Source organism: Bufo gargarizans, chromosome 5, assembly GCF_014858855.1.
Source record: "Bufo gargarizans isolate SCDJY-AF-19 chromosome 5, ASM1485885v1, whole genome shotgun sequence".
NCBI classification, from domain to species: Eukaryota; Metazoa; Chordata; class Amphibia; order Anura; family Bufonidae; genus Bufo; species Bufo gargarizans.
Window position 1 is genome coordinate 239,384,006 of NC_058084.1, and position 17,710 is coordinate 239,401,715.

The 17,710-nt window shown below is 45.5% G+C and overlaps 1 protein-coding gene across 1 annotated transcript; it reads right to left on the minus strand.

Moving 5' to 3' along the window:
- Positions 1 to 9,983: 9,983 nt before the first annotated feature.
- Positions 9,984 to 17,518, minus strand: SEC61B (SEC61 translocon subunit beta). The gene is made up of 4 exons (XM_044294649.1): positions 17,378 to 17,518; positions 14,142 to 14,239; positions 12,848 to 12,949; positions 9,984 to 10,327 (listed from the first exon to the last, which is right to left on the minus strand). Exons 1-4 carry the CDS (start codon positions 17,378 to 17,380, stop codon positions 10,240 to 10,242), a joined length of 291 nt encoding a protein of 96 aa, XP_044150584.1. The 5' UTR covers positions 17,381 to 17,518; the 3' UTR covers positions 9,984 to 10,239.
- Between the last annotated feature and the right edge of the window lie 192 nt (positions 17,519 to 17,710).

Here is a 17,710-nt window from a genome sequence, read left to right on the forward strand (position 1 = left end):
GTTTCTGTAAACGGCAGTGTCAGGGCAATAAAGATACAGTCTTGTTTGGCTGTTAACCCTTGCTTTGTTAGTGGAAAAAATGGGCTAAAATGGAAAATTAGGCAAAAAAATGAAATTCTCAAATTTCATCCCCATTTGCCAATAACTCTTGTGCAACACCTAAAGGGTTAACGACGTATGTAAAATCTGTTTTGAATAACTTGAGGGGTGTAGTTTCTTAGATGGGGTCACTTTTAGGGAGTTTCTACTCTAGGGGTGCATCAGGGGGGCTTCAAATGGGACATGGTAAAAATAAACCAGTCCAGCAAAATCTGCCCTCCAAAAACCAAACGGCGCACCTTTCACTCTACGCCCCGCTGTGTTGCCATACAGTAGATTACGGCCACATATTGGGTGTTTCTGTATACGGCAGAGTCAGGGAAATAAAAATACAGTCATGCTTGACTGTTAACCCTTGCTTTGTTAGTGGAAAAAATGGGCTAAAATGGAAAATTAGGCAAAAAAATGAAATTCTAAAATTTCATCCCCATTTGACAATAACTCTTGTGCCACACCTAAAGGGTTAACGACGTATATAAAATCTGTTTTGAATACCTTGAGGGGTGTAGTTTCTTAGATGGGGTCACTTTTATGGACTTTCTACTTTAGGGGTGCATCAGGGGGGCTTCAAATGGGACATGCTGTAAATAAACCAGTCCAGCAAAATCTGCTTTCCAAAAACCAAATGGTGCACCTTTCACTCTACGCCCCGCTGTGTGGCCGTACAGTAGTTTACGGTCACATACAATCTTGTTTGGCTGTTAACCCTTGCTTTGTTAGTGTAAAAAATGGGTTAAAATGGAAAATTTGACCAAAAAATTGAATTCTCAAATTTCATCCCGATTTGCCAATAACTCTTGTGCAACACCTAAAGAGTTAACAACGTATGTAAAATCAGTTTTAAATACCTTGAGGGGTGTAGTTTCTTAGATGGGGTCATTTTTGGGTGGTTTCTATTATGTAAGCCTCGCAAAGTGACTTCAGACCTGAACTGGTCCCTAAAAACTGGGTTTTTGTAAATTTCTGAAAATTTCAAGATTTTCTTCTAAACTTCTAAGCCTTGTAACATCCCCAAAAAATAAAATATCATTCCCAAAATAATTCAAACATGAAGTAGACATATGGGGAATGCAAATTCATCACAATTTTTGGGGGTATTACTATGTATTACAGAAGTAGAGAAACTGAAACTTTGAAATTTGCAAATTGTTCAAAATTTTGGGTAAATTAGGTATTTTTTGGTGCAAAAAAAATTATTTTTTTTACTTCATTTTACCAGTGTCATGAATTACAATATGTGACGAAAAAACAATCTCAGAATGGCCTGGATAAGTCAAAGCATTTTAAAGTTATCAGCACTTAAAGTGACACTGGTCAGATTTGCAAAAAAATGGCCTGGTCCTTAAGGTGAAATAAGGCTGTGTCCCTATGGGGTTAAATAACATAAAATACGTAAAAATTAAAAATAATAATCTTGATCTAGGAGGAAGAGGTCCATATGGAGTAGGAGGTTGAGGAGGCAGTGGATGTGGCTGTGTAGGTGGAAGCGGTGGTGGAGGTAGCCTACACTGCTTTTTGGTTTTAAATTTATTGAATTTTATTTTTTTATTAGGGTAGACCCCAAAACATTGGGAAATATAACCTGTGATAGCCCCCTTCAGTTGTGCTAAACACACGTTCAGACAATACACTGGCTGCAGGGCAGGCCAGAACCTCCAAGGGCAAGCTCAGGCCAGCACCTCCAAGGGCATAAAGGGCAACCTCAGGCCATGTGCCCAATTCGGAGACCCAGAAGTTGCATGGGGCAGACCCATCAGTCAGTTTGTGTAGGCATGTGCACATATACTGCCCCACCATGTCACACGTCCCTGTGATGTTCACGATCCAATTGGATATCTGCTCTATCAACTTTTGATGTTCTTTTCTGCGCATACCATGTTGATCACGGTTAGCGGGAAATCAGGGTTCCACGACGGAGAGGGAGCGTGAGAAAGGGATAGCACATCCAAGGGAGATCAATGGATGAAATTTAATTGTGATCAAGTGGAAATGTGGGAGAAGCTATTAAAATGGAAGAATCGAAGGAAAGGAGGGGAACGCGTGGCAATTACTCACTCCCGACTCGGGGAGGAAGTGACGATAAATAACAAGACAGGACTCTTAAGATGCCCGGTTATTGGAATGATTAATAAAAAATTACAAGGAATGTCACTGGGGTATTTAGGATTTGGAAACGTTAGACAGGAGAGGCCCTTCTGCCGCTTTGTTGACTCTAGATAACTTGTGCCTAATTGCACGTCCACAATCCATTTGGATATCTTCTCGATCAACTTTCGATGTTCTTTTCTGAGCCTACCATGTTGATCACGGTTATTGGTGAATCAGGGTTCCACGCTGGAGAGGGAGCGTGAGAAAGGGATACCAATTTCAAGGGAGGTCAATGGCTGCAATGTGATCGAGCTGAAATATGGGGCAAGGTTTTAAAGCGGAAGGATCACATAAAAACGGCCAATTAAAGACAAATTTTACTAATATAATTACCTGTCACCTATGCAGACCAGGGGTTTTTCATCGCCAGAAATGGGTTAATGTCACCCACCAATAGAACAGATGATTTTAAAAAAATTCGGTCCCTGTCACCCATGCAGAGCAGGGGTTTATTCACGGCAAAATTGTAAAATGTCACCCAAGAATGTAACAGAAAAATTTGTGAAATGTATTAACCTGTCTACTAGGTAGAGCAGGGGTATATCACAGCCCAAAATTGGTGAATGTCACTGACAATGTAACCGAAAAATTAGTGAAATTTATTAACCTGTCTTCTAAGTAGAGCAGGGGTATATCACAGCCAAAAATTGGTGAATTTCAGCTGAAAATGTAACAAATCAGTTACATTTGTTTACCTGTCTACTAGGTAGAGCAGGGGTATATCACAGCCAAAAATTGGTGAATTTCAGCTAACAGACAAATTAGTGAAATTACATTAAAGTAAAGTACAAATTGATTTTATTTTTTATCTTGATGTATGAGGTGGAGGTCCATATGGAGTAGGAGGTTGAGGAGGCGGTGGACGTAGCGGTGTAGGTGGAAGCAGTGGTGGAGGAGGACGAGGTAGCCAGCACTGGTTTTTGGTTTTAATTTAAATTTTTAGAGTGTGAAATATCCAAAATACAACAATGAGCAATTGCGCTGTAGTATAACAATGGCTGGTAAAGGCTGGTATACATGTCTATTCTGCACAGGGTACGGACAAGTCCTGTGGGATCCATGCATGGTTCATTTTAATGAACGTGAGCTTGTCCACATTGGCTGTGGACAGGCAGCTGCACTTGTCTGTGATAACGCCCCCTGCCTTGCTAAACACACGTTCAGACAGTATACTGGCTGCAGGGCAGGCCAACACCTCCAAGGCGTAAAGGGCAAGCTCAGGCCATGTGCCCAATTTGGAGACCCAAAAGTTGAAGGGGGCAGACCCGTCATTCAGTACGTGTAGGCGTGTGCACACATACTGCTCCACCATGTTGCTGAAATGCTGCCTCCTGCTAAGACTTTCCATATCAGCTGGTGGTGCTGGTTGCGGCGTGCTCACAAAGCTTTTCCACATTTCGGCCATGCTAACCCGGCCTTCTGAGGTGATGGTGGTGCCTCAGCTGCGTTGGCGACCTCTTCCTCCTCATCTGCCTTCGCCTTGTGCTTCCACTATGCCCCCGCTATCAGCAGCGTGTCTACCAGCGTGCACTTGTACTCGCGCATCTTACGATCACGCTCCAGTGACAGAATTAAGGAAGGTACGTTGACTTTGTAACAGGGATCCAGCAGCGTGGCCACCAAGTAATCAGCAAGTTAGAATGTGCGCAACTCGGCGGTCGTTGGGGAGACACTGCAGCATGTACTCGCTCATGTGTGCCCGGCTGCCCAGAGGCAACAAAAAGCTGTCCTCTGTGGGAAATATACCGTCTGTGTCCTCTGTATCTCCCCAGCCACACACCAGTGATGGCCATGAGCTGGTTTGGGTGCCACCCTGCTGGGAACATGGTTCCTCCTCCTCCATCTCCTCCTCCACCTCGTCAGTCTCCAGAACTGTGCCCTGGCTGGGCAGATGTGTACCTGGCGTTTGTGGGTGCAGGAACCCACCCTCGGAGCCACTTGTGAATGACTGGCCGGAAACCCTATGCAATCATCTCTCTTCCTCCTCCTCCTGTGCCACATCCTCTTCCATCATCGCCAGCAGCGCTTTTATCATGGAGGCATAGAAGTGGGATAGTAACGCTGAGAACGGCGTTATCGGCACTGGCCATGTTGGTGGAGTACTCGAAACAGCGCAACAAGGAACACAGGTCTCGCATGGAGTCCCAGTCATTGGTGGTGAAGTGGTGCTGTTCCGCAGAGTGACTCACCCGTGCGAGCTGCTGTTTGCACAGTCTGGCCAGCATGTGCAAGGTGAAGTTCCACCTTGTAGGCACGTCGCAGGTGGTGAGAGGGAAGGCCAAAGTTACGCTGCAGTGCTGAAAGACGAGCAGCAGCAGGGTGACAACGCTGAAAGAGCGCACAGACGGCCCACACTTTCTGCAGGAGCTCTGACATATCAGGGTAATTTTTAAGGAACCTCTGCACTCCCAAATTCAGCACATGCGCCAGGCAAGGGAAGTGAGTCAAACCGGCTAGTCCCAGAGCTGCTACGAGATTTTGCCCATTATCGCACACTACCAGGCTGGGCTTGAGGCTCACTGGCACAAACCACTCATCAGTCTGATGTTCAAGGCCTGTCCACAGCTCCTGTGCGATGTGTGGTTTGTCCCCCAAACAGATAAGTTTTAAAACTGCCTGCTGTCGTTTACCCTGGCTGTGGTGAAGGTGTTACACTGACCGGATGAGGAGCCAGTAGAGGATGAGGAAGCAGAGTAGGAGGAGGAAGCAACCTGAAGCGCCCTGCAATCCTTGGTGGTGGAAGGACATGCGCCAAACTACTATCCGCCCCAGGCCACACACAGAGCTCTCTACAAAACAGGTCCCATCTACCTGCAAAAGAAGATAACACGTTACCATCCTCCTAGAGAACTGAGATCCACCTCAGCCTCCCTTTTGTCGGTGCCAAGAACCCGCCTCAAGACAAGGGGGGGACAGACGTTTCTCAGTATTGGCCCCCAAAATCTGGAACTCCCTCCCAGAACACATTAGAACAACATCAGATTACCTGGAATTCAGGAGGTTGGTTAAGACCTGGCTTTTTGTGTAGGATGACGAGGGGCCCACCAATATAGCCGTCGACAAGCGCTTCGATCGGATTGAGTTCCTCTAGAGCGCTATACAAGGACTTAGTAACATAACATAACAGGCCCAGCTGCCACTGCATTTACAGAGTGTGCTTATATGGAGATATAACGTCCCTGACCGTGCTTACTGGTCCACGTATCCGTAGTTAGGTGGACCTTGCCAAAGATGGCATTGCGCAGTGCACACCTGATTTTGTCCCCCACTTGGTAGTACAGGGAAGGGATGGCACGTCTGGAAAAGTAGTGGCTGCTGGGCACGACGTACTGTGGGACAGCAACCGCTATAAGGCTTTTAAAACTCTCCGTCTCCACCAGACGGAATGACAGCATTTCAAAGGACAGTAATTTTGAAATGCTGGCATTCAGGGCCAGGGATCACGGGTGGGTAGGGGGTACTTCCTCTTCCGCTCCAGTTTTTGGGAGATGGAGAGCTGAACGCTTCCGTGGGACATTGTGGAAATGCTCGGTGACCCAGGGGGTGGTGTTGCTGGCAGATCCTCTGTTTGCTGGGTGGCAGGTGGCACTGTCACTCCAGAGGAGGAGGAAGAGGCCGAGACAGCAGAAGAGGAAGCAGGAGGAGCCAGAGACCTTTCTGGGTTTTTGAGGTGTCTCTGATTGCACGGCGTGCAAACCACTCGTGTCTTGTTGTCAGCACATTGTCTGAAGAACTGCCACACCAGGGAGCTGGCTTTGGTGTGCTCGGTCCCTTGCTGCAGTGTGCAGTAGCAGGCATACAGTCTAGAGGACGGATGCTCCGCTTTTGCACCCTGCTCCCGCTGTGCTGGTGGCTCTGTGCGACCACCGCCTCTTCCTCAGAACTACAAAGGTCACTCGCATGACCTTGATTCCATGTGGGGTCGAGGACCTCATCCTCCTCCACATCATCTTCCACCCAGTCTTGACCCCGGCCCTCCTTGTCGGTCTGCCCACTGTAGAAAGCCACAGCAGTTGGCACCTGTGTTTCGTTATCATCCGAGATGTGCTGCGGTGGTCCTCCCATGTACTCATCTTGAAACATAAGTGGTTGGGCATCGATGCACTCAATCTCTTCCACTTCAGGGACAGGGCTATGTGGATGGCACTCAGAAACCCTGCTAGCAGAGTCATCAAAAAGCAGAAGAGACTGCTGCATGACTTGGGGCTCAGACTGCTTGGCTGATTTCCAGGGGGGTGAGGTGAAAGACTGAAGGACATCGGCTGCAGGTGCCAACTCTGATCTTACAGCAGGAGACTGGGTGGGAGACAATGTAAAGGAACTGGAGGCACTGCCAGCAACCCAATCTACTATCACCTGTACTTGTTGTGGCCTCAAAATTCATAGAGTCGCATTAGGCCAGATCAAATACAGCTGAAGGTTCTGTCGCCTACTTTCACCACATCCTCTCCCTGCAACAGGAACTCCACCAGCAGCACCATGACCTGGGCCATGTCTCCTCATTCTCCGAAAATTTAGGATCATTTTTGTAACTAATAGAATATAAGAGTGGTACATAAAGCTTCTATTTCACTCTAAAAAAGGCTGAAAAATGCCAAAAAAAAAAAAGCTGTAATTTTACTAAGAAAATAGACTTGGAGTATCTACGGCCTGTCACACTGTAATATGCTGAAAAAAGCCAAAATTTTGTGTTTTAGCAACAAAAAATAAAAAAATTGATCTGGAGTATTTATGGCCTGTCACACAGTAATATGCTTAAAGGGATTCTGTAACCAGGTTTCACCCCCTCCAGATAAAAAATATGGTTATGTTCAGGGAGCTTTAACCATTCCTAATGTGGTCTTATAAATGTAATCTGTAGGCTCATTTTGCAAAAAATACGCTATTACTAACCTGTCAGTCATAAAAATCAAGGGGATGTGGAAAATGCCCAAGGGGATGTAAATGGATCCAAGCTGCCGCCCGCACCCGCTGCTGTTTGTGCCCAGCACCCCCTCATAATCTTCTGTGACGCCTCCAGCTCTCCCCCCCCCCATGTTGTAACATCGCTGCGAAAGCCTCCTGCTCTCCCTCCCTCCCCCCTCCTCCTGCTGTAACATCGCAATGTTACAGCAGCAGGAGGGAGGAGGGGGAGGGAGAGCAGGAGGCTTTCACAGCGATGTTACAGAGGGAGGAGGGAGGTGTTCACAGCGATGTTACAGCAGGAGGGGGAGGGAGAGCTGGAGGCGTCACAGAAGATTATGAGGCGGCGCTGGGCACGAACGGCAGCGGGTGAGGGCGGCAGCTTGGATCCATTTACATCCCCTTGGGCACCTTATTTTCATGAATGACAGGTTAGTAATAGCTTATTTTTAGCAAAATGAGCCTACAGATTACATTTATAAGACCACATTAGGAATCGTGAAGGCACCCTGAACATAACCATATTTTTATCTTAAATGGGTGAAACCTGGTGACAGAATCCCTTTAAAAAAAAAGCCAAAATTGAGCCTCAATCGTTTTTGTTTTTTTTTGGGGGGGGGCGCAACTGGTATATCACATCAGTTGCAATCAGTTCCAATAGAGTTTGTCCCTCTGTATAGCTGCAGTATAACAGCAGAACCGCACACAACTTCTGCACAATACAAATGCACTATATAGAAATAATTTTATAGATATATCACACCCCTGCCTCAATCAATTTGTTTGGGGGGAAACTGGTATATCAATCCAGTTGCAATTAGTTGCTACAATAGCGTTTGTATAGCTGCGGTATATCAGCAAACCCGCACACAACTGCTGAACAATACAAATGCGCTATATAGACATTTTTTTTATAGATATATCACACCCCTGCCTCAATCAGTTTGTTTGGGGGGGGGCAACTGGTATATCACACCAGTTGCAATTAGTTGTTCCAATAGCATTTTTCCCTCTGTATAGCTGCGGTATCTCAGCAGAATTGCACATCACTGCTGCACAATACAGAAATTATATTATAGGTATATCACACCCCTGCCTCAATTAGTTTTAATGGGGGGGGGGGGGGAACTGGTATTTCACTATATTTCAAATTTGTTGTTCCAATAGAGTTTGTACTCTGTATAGCTGCGGTACATACAAAACAGTCTATTTACCCATTATGTGTTTCCTCCGAGATGGCACCAGCCCCGACGCACGTTTCGCTGAACCTTCATCTGGTGGTGGTGTCATTTCCGAGGGTCACACATTAAATACAGTGGTCAACCAATCATAGCTCCCGCCACATGATTGTTTTTCCAATGACATCTAGGCATATAGCACTAAAGTACAGGAGGCGGGGAGAAGGTGAGGAGAGAAAAAGAAAAAAGAAAAAACAGGAAACATGGAGGTGCAGAGCATCGCGCAATATCCAAGATGACACGTCATATGACCGCGAGTCACATGGTGTCCCCAGCAATACTAAGATCGCGTAAGTGCCGAAGGAACACAGCGAGATGTAGCACATGCGAGGGATTGGCGCTTTGAAATATATAAGATAGTTTAACCCAGTGGATGTATCTATATACTATAGAACAAAACATCAGAATAGTGAATATAATTTATAAAGTATTTGAAACCTAGGGATGTTAGTGCATGGAAAAGAATGTATGAGGATACAAAAAAAGTGTAAATTGATGATTTGTGTTAAAGATCAATTGTGAAAATATAATAGACAAAAAAAATGCAAATGTGAGCAACATAAAAAATAATGCAAATAATAATAGTATATAGATACATCCACTGAACTGGGTTATGCTATCTTATCTATTTCAAAGCGCTGGGCCTGCGCTACACCACGCTGTGTTCCATCGGCACTTTTGCAATTTTAGTATCCCGGTATTACCCACTCCATGAGCAGTCATATGACCGCCAAGTCATCTTGGATGTCGCGTGATGCTCCGCACCTCCTTCATGTTTCCTGGTTCTTCTTCTCACCTTCACCCCACCCCCTGTATTTTAGTGCTCTATGCCCAGATCTTATCGTATTTCTAATCATGTTGTGGGGCCCCACGATTGGTTGACAACTGTATTTAATGTGTTACCCCACAGACGAATGTTTGCCGAAACACGAGTCAGGGCTGCCGCAGCGCGATCCCAGAGGACACACATAATGGGTGAATAGACTATGTTTTGTATGTATTGGATGTTTATATGCACTTAATCATCATTTATATATGAGGGATTAAGTCAACATTTGTGTCTCCTACTGTGGATGTTGCCTTTTCTCTGCACTTGGTTTTATATATGGAGTCATTAATTGTGTTAATAAAGTATATTCACATGTTCAAATATTGCTGACAATGGTTTAACCCAAGCAGGTGAAAGTTTCATTTTGCACATACTACCCCCTTGGTCCTAGCAGTTGCCTTCCTAGGACCCTCCTTGGAGTTCTACAGAATACAGGGTAAAATGCCTTTTTCACCCGTACAGTTTGGACAGCCAACAAATACTCTCAGGCAGCAGCCAGACAATGAAAGCTTGCTACATACGTCTGCAAGACCCTGTGTGAGCCAGGAAAGCCACCCAGACTTATAAAAGGTGGCTCCTAGAGAAGACTTATGCCATGCCAAGTAGCCTCTAGTCATCCTTCTATCCGGGAAAAGAAAGAAATGTAGGGGGGTGTTTTCACCTTTTAAATCTCTCCATAGGTGTTTCTGTCTTGTCCCCAGGACTATGTCTCTGCGTGCCGTTATGGACATAAAGGTTAAAAAAAAAAAAAAACACCACACACAACGTCTGGTTCATGTTATTTATTTTAACTTCTCCCACAAGACTACAGCTAGCAAAATATCCGAGTTTCAGTAAGCTGAGACCCACCAGGTTATTTATAGACTAGGAGATAACATTAGCAAATATGGCGTTTAATGGTTGTACAAAAGAGAATTGTTAAAAGTCTGTTGAAAATCAAGTGTTATAGCTGCACTTAAACAGCTTGTTGTTCTCTGAAGTCCAAATGATTTGGTCCAGTAATATATTGGCAAGTAAGAGATTTCACGAACGTGTATACTTTCCCCAGATATGCAGCATGAAGACTGAAGCAATAAAAAGCAGACTCATCACCAGAACTGGAACAGGACCCCTATAAAAAATAAAAAATAAATTATAATAATTTTTCCTAAGGTGTAAGTATCAAAGTGTTTTTTTTTGCCCACATCTATGCATGAAGAGGAAACTCAAGAGGGGGTGGGGGGTTAACACCCGCAATGAACTCTGGTTCCATAGAAATATGCTTTGCTTTTATTGAATCCAATGTGGATGTTCTGTTTCAGCCAATTAAGGCCTTTATCGGACTGGTGCCGCTTAGAGGGAGAAATAACCATATTACAAGATTATCCTTATCAGCACACTCCGTTGTAGGCGTGCGTCCACCTCTAGGTCATGATGATTAAGAGGTTGCCTCAACACTCCCTGACCATATGTCCCTATAAGGGCATATAGACAGAGGTCTCCATCTCAGGGACATCTCCTAAAAGCTAGAAATGAAGGCATTCAAGTAAGCCATTTCGGCGATACACTGTCAATATATAACAAAACTTCCCCTTGCGATAACAACTGACTGACAGGGAGTAGAAATGTATACTGCTGTCTGATGAATACTTATGTCCTATTCACTGATGTCACTAAGGATTTTGAGAACAGGGGTTCGAGTCTCCTTATTTCAATAGAGTGGCAGTTGTGCATGTCTGACAAAAAAAAAAAAAAAAAACACAAATTGTGTTTTTTCATTATACGCATAATGGTTTGGACTTTTTGGGATGTGGAGATACCCAATATGTTTATTTATTTTTTATTGTTGATATATTTTTATATGTAAAGTAGGGAGGGTAGTCCCTTGTCCTCTATTTACCCTAGGGTAAATAGGATTTTACACTGCCTCTGCCGCCCCGTGCACAAAGCAGCAGGAAGCTTACTATGGATGGCTTTAGTAGTGTCCTGACTGCCATAGTAACCGATCGGAGCCCTGTGATTTCACTGAGGTCCATGTTTCCCTGTTGCTCTGAGGGGGGGGGGGGGCGGGGCACTGAGGTCCCCGTATCATCAGATGCGGGGTAAGTGGGGATCTGAGCGCCTTGTTTTTACCTTATAGTGATGAGTCTGAAGCGCTCCTCCCTGCTGAGCACGGTAGTGAAGACGGCCTCAATAGAAGGTCTAGGGGGACCGTCTTCACTACCGCGGTCAGCAGTGAGGAAAAGTGGCTGAGCGCCAACAGGAGACCTCCATAACGACAGACCTGTCACCCGTAGACCCCTATTGCAGCACGTTTCATCAGATGCTTATAAGGATTTCTTCTGTAATGCGGTGCCGCATGTGGCCATTTACAGCCTCCAGGACATAGTCCCTCTGTCAAGCACATGAAGTACTTTGCTGTAAAACTGTATAATCCAGTAACCACAGCGGTAGTGGCTTTTTTTGTGGAATGATATAGGGCAATGGGTCATGGAAGACAAACTTCTTTTTATAGCAAGATCAAGCATAACACAAAATGACAGCCTCTAGATTAGGGATCAGCAACCTCCAGCACTCCAGCTGTTCTGAAACTACAACTCCCAGTATCCTTCCTTTCACTTCTTTGGGAGTTACAAGAACAGCTGAGCAAGTGTGAATGCTGGGAGTTGTAATTTCACAGCAGCGCTGGAGTGCCAAAGGTTGCTGCACCCTAGATCAGTGGTTATCACTGCGTGATGTCATCATCCAGATCCACAACGTGTGACTGTGGCACTGCAAGGTATGTGCCTGGGTCTTTCGCATGTGCCCTTGGCACCAGCATGCACCACCATCCATTGTGCCTGTGTCCTGCTCTGCCAGTGCCTCAGGTCTCTTCAGAGTCTACAAACAGCCCCGGTGGCACGACACACTCACCTGAGAGCTCATCTACAAGGACGTAACTTTGGTGGGCAGCAATGGCCATATGATGGATGGCATACCCCAGTGACCAGCAGCACAGAAACAGCAGCAAAAATTAAAAGGGATTGTCCCAAGATCAACACTATTTACCTATCCATACTTGACCCAGAGAACACTAGAACATGGTAACCAAGGTGGGACCCCCAGCGATAATGTACTTGAAGGGGACAGGTCTGTTTTAGTAACGACTTGCATTTCCCATGCAATAACAATTCTGGGGAGTCAATTCTTGTGACTATATTGTACCATTCCTCTATTATTCCTACTAGAACTTATGAACTAATTGCTAGTAGTCTGCAATAAAGGTCCAGGTGGATGTTACCAGTTGACAGCACTGATTGAATAATATCAGGCTGTGCGGTGACACCCCTATCTGGACCATCACTGCAAACTACCAGCAAGTCATTCATAACTAATAACAGGAATAACAGAGGACTTTTGCAACATAAAGTCATAAGAATAGATCATCCAGGATTGTTATTACATGGGGGGGGGGGGTGCAAGTAGTTACCAAAACAGACAAATCAGGAGAGGTGAGGGGTCCTTTTTTAACGACAGATGATAAATATTGATCTTGGGAAAAACCCTTTAAACCTCATAAAATCACTGCAACAGGGACCTCAGTGGGGCCGACCCCCCCCCCTCAGAGCAACAGGGACCTCAGTGGGGCATATGTCATGGGGACAGTACTTACACTTTAAGACCTGGAGAATCCTCTGTGTAGAATCTCCACATGCCCCCTGTGCCAGCAGATGTGGTCCTTCCTGAACTTCTTGTACCACTACTTGTCGTTTTCCTATAAGGAATTAAAGTTCAGAATACATTTACTTAGTGGCGTTGTCTGAGATTATATAAAAAACTTGGACATGCTCCCAAATGGTGAAAAAAAATGGTGGGGGGTCTGACTGTACAATCAGCACTTCCAGTGGCAGACTGTACAGGGACACACACACACCTGGTAACATCCAGTTGTACCTTTACTTATAAACTTCTAGCAGGAAGAATAGAGGACTACCACAATATACAGTTAAGAATAGATGCTCCAGAATTCTTTTATGGAGAAATGTAAACAGTTACTAAAACAAACATATCAGGAGTGATGACAGTTCCCCTTTAAACTTTAAGGGGTTTTCTAGTCCATTTATACTAATAGCCTATCCTCATGACAGGCCATCAATATCTGATCAGTGGGGGAAGGGGAGAATTAGACTGTGATTTAGGCACTGGCGCTACTGCAAAACAGCTGTGCGGGTGTTGATCCCTGCTTATCAGATATTTATGGCCTATTCTGAGGAAAGTTGCTAATTATACATTGTATTTGCCTTCCTCTCATTTCCATGTCTGACTCCTCAAGACAATTCAAGGTGTCCAGCATTAACTTTTTACTTTCACTCGCGTTTTGGGCGGATCAGTCACGAATCTGCAAAAACAGATCCGTTACAATAATACAACTGCATGTATCCGTCATGAACAGATCTGTTTGTATTATCTGTAACACAGCCAAGACGGATCCGTCATGAACGCCACTGATGAGTTTTCTACTGTGTCAGAAAAAACGGATCCGTCCCCGTTGAATTACATTGTGTGCCAGGACAGATCAGTTGGGCACTGCAGGCAGCGCTTTGTTGTCGCCTCCAGAGTGTAATGGTCACTGAAAGAAGGTAAACTGATGCATTCTGAGCGGGTCCTTTTCCATTCAGAATGCATTAGGGCAAAACTGATCCGCTTAGAACCGCTTCTGAGAGCCCATGACGGATCTCAGAAACGGAAAGCCAAAACGCCAGTGTGAAAGTAGCCTAATCAATCTATGCTACAGTAACAGATAGGCTAGCCTCTGTTTTCTGCACTTGCATCTGGATGACCAGGGTGCTGCGCAAGGGGAACTTCATAAGGAGCCAAAGCTCCTTTGTTCTGGTGATTATTGGGGGTTCCGGCAGGTGACAGAATATCTTTGGAATACCTCTTTACCACATTAAAATGTTTACTACCTTTGTCTCACAGTGGATCCTGCTGCTCTAGGCGAAACAGCTTTACTCGGAGAACGTCCAGAAGCACCAACATTGGTAGAACTTGCTGCAGGACCAGGCTGGGAAAAAGAAAGTCACACGTCTTAAGTATGCAAAGCATCTATGTCTGTACCTGACCTTATAGCGATGTAAGTGTATGATCGTCACTAGTCACCAAGTAATGTATGGAGCAGCTCAGGCGCTGACCCAGCTACATCCAAGGCAGGTCCTGTGCCCCAGACTAAAAAAATGATCAAGGAGCCATATGAAATTTGTAGTCGCCAAATTTAAAACACATAAATAAAAAATAAAAACACATAACGTGTCTTACCTTGTGTAGTTGCCCATTTGTCTCTCCTTTTGATTCGTTCTTCTAACCCCATTAATCTTGAGGGGTTGTGCACTCATTTCTATGACCTCTCAGACTAGCCAGATTCATATTGCTGATCATGTTTCCTTGATCCCTAGGTGCTAGGTCTTGGCTCATTCGCTTCCAGGCCCCCGCTGCTTGTCTTCGATTTCTCCATGAAAACTTTTATCTTGATGCTGCTGCAGCCAATCACTGGCCACAGTGGAGATCTGCTCCCCTTGCAACCATTTAACATAATGCAAGGGAAGCTGTGGTCAGTTATTGGCTGCAACGGCATCAAACAGGACGTTTTCATGAAGGGACTCAAGACAAGCAACGGAGGCTGGGGAGCAAATGAGACCCGGTACTGGGGATCAGGTAAGTATGATCACCAACAAAAGGTCCTGCTAGTCTCAGAAATTAGTGTATACAAACCCTTTAAGGAGTTATATATTTTTTTTTTAAGGGGTTTCAAACCAATATTATTCTATCTGTGACACAGAATAGGTTAAAATAAAACTATCCCCACTGCATGTTGGCCAATTACTTGAGAGGCGCCACATCAGACGACGCTGGGGTGCAACCCCCCTTACCCTCACGAGGAGTATAGCACCAAGCTACACTGACACATTGTAACAAACCCACAGCGGTCACCAAGATGGGTTTTCAGCCTCTGTACATACGCGTTTATTCACTGTGTTATACCTCACTACTTTCAAACTCTCTGCTTGCAGTCACCCACTGGGACACTGAAAACTATCTTAACCTACTTATTACAGCTGAGGTTCCGTTACATTGTATCAGTGTAAATAAAGCATGGCGTTTACCACTGTATTGCAAGTTTTGGATGTAAGCATGTGCGTCTGCATTCACCGACAGCAAGCAGACATCTTCAATTTGATGCAGTGTGGCAAGGGGAGTTTAAAAGGGAGTTCCATTTTGACGATAAAAGCAACAGAAGAAAGTAATCTAGCTTCCAAGATGGCAGTAGTAAATGTGATGATCTTTATTTCATAGGTGCAGAATAAAATCCAACATGTACATCTACGCTTTTCAGATAGTCAGGTTCTGATCCTTAAGCATGACAATGTATATGCTGAGTGCCAGTCTTAGGCTACTTTCACACTAGCGTTCGGGCGGATCCGTTCCGAACGGATCCGCTCATATTAATGCAGACGGAGGCTCCGTTCAGTACGGATCCGTCTGCATTAATAACTTAAAAAAAATTCGCAAGTGCGCAAGTAGCCTGCGCGGATCCGTTCAGACTTTCAATGTAAAGTCAATGGGGGACGGATCCGCTTGAAGATTGAGCCATATGGTGACATCTTCAAGCGGATCCGTTCCCATTGACTTACATTGTAAGTCTGAACGGATCTGCACGGCCAGGCGGACACCCGAACGCTGCAAGCAGCGTTCAGCTGTCCGCCTGTCCGTGCGGAGGCGAGCGGAGCGGAGGCTGAACGCCGCCAGACTGATGCAGTCTGAGCGGATCCGCTCCATTCAGACTGCATCAGGGCTGGACGGCTGCGTTCGGGTCCGCTCGTGAGCCCCTTCAAACGGAGCTCACGAGCGGACCGACGAACGCTAGTGTGAAAGTAGCCTTAAATAGAAAGAGGCCGGACAACTCAGGTGGAGATAATTAGCAGTAACCACTCCTTTTTTTTATTTGCACGTAAGGAGTGGTTACTGCTAATTATCTCCACCTGACATGTCCGGCCTCTTTCTATTTAAAGGGGTTCTGCACTTTCAATAGAAATGAGCTTTCGCACAGCAGCGAATACACGTGAAGGGGCAGTGAGCGATGGGTGGGAAAATTACTAGCCAGTCAGGGTGAGGTGAAAGACTACTCCAAACTTACCAGACTGCTGGAAGCGGGAGCACAATATGTGGGAACCCAAGCCATGCCCACCCTCTGACGGGTAGTGTGAGGGGCGGATCTTCACCCAGCAGACGTCTGCATCATGTCTCTGCTGGATGAAAGCCTTTTTTTCTTAGAGGCAAAGCAGCAGAGGGTCTAGGCACAAATGGCAACAAGACTACAAAGTCTTGTCGCCATTTTGCAATTCTAAGTCGCATTGGCAACCGTTTTGGTCGCCATCTGTATTACACCAGCCAATAGTGACCATGGCATCTGAATGGTTAGACAGAGAGAGCAAGTTGCCTTTTGTACTCCAGTTGGTATCCCCATGATGTAATTTATGGGTCTTTGGCTTACCGGCTCCACAGCCTTGGTTCATTCAACTACTTAGCCCACTATGGTAGGTCAACGCATACGCAGCACAATTGGCATATGCTACAATGGCCTTTATAAAATGTCTTCTGGGCAAGGCAAGTCAAATGGCTCAAGGACGAGTTACTGTGGCAAAATAAATCTTTATTTTATTTAGGGTTTATTCTAGTAATTTATTTGCGACCTAACCAGAGGATAGGTGATACATATATTATGAAGGTGGGTCCAACCCCTGGGATCCCTTGTGATGCTGAGAAAGCAGGGTGCTTAAGTCCACTCTCTCAATGGACTAGTATTGTACATGCCTGTCCATTAGAAAAGATGCCATGTTACTGGACAGCACTGGTGTCTTCCAACCAAAGACAGCATCTGCATGGAGTCTGTTGGGCTTCCTCCCACACTCCAGACATAGACCGTGAGGGATGATAATGTCTGCACGGCACATGTAACGCTACCTCACTAACAGACGTGTAAGGGCGGCCTCCAGCAGCCAGATCCCCAACGACCAGCTGGCTGACCCCTCCAGTCACCAGACAGAGCGTAGCCCAGCCGGGTAATAGTGCGAATAATCAGACACAGCGATAAACGAGGAGACGGAAGCAGGCGGCAAACAAGACACCGCCATTAAGGAGCACTTACCATTCTGCTGTCGGACCGTTCACACCACTAACGCTGAATCTCCTGCCTGAAAAGTGCAACGCAGCGGCACTTATTCACTGTACTAAAAGGAACGCGTCAGCACTAGCCAGGCGGCGTCCAATCAGAGCGCCGAGCGTCATCACGTTTACGCCTAATGTCCTTTTAGTTTCCTGCCCCTAATATAGTAGAGGAAAAACCTTGCGCTAGTTTTGTCTCCATCTGACTAGTACACGTCTGCAGAGGTATCCATTTTATCGAAGATAAAATCTAGTTACAAGCAATTGTAAAGACCTTTACTATAATGGCGGTAGGGCCTGAGACAGAAAAATGACA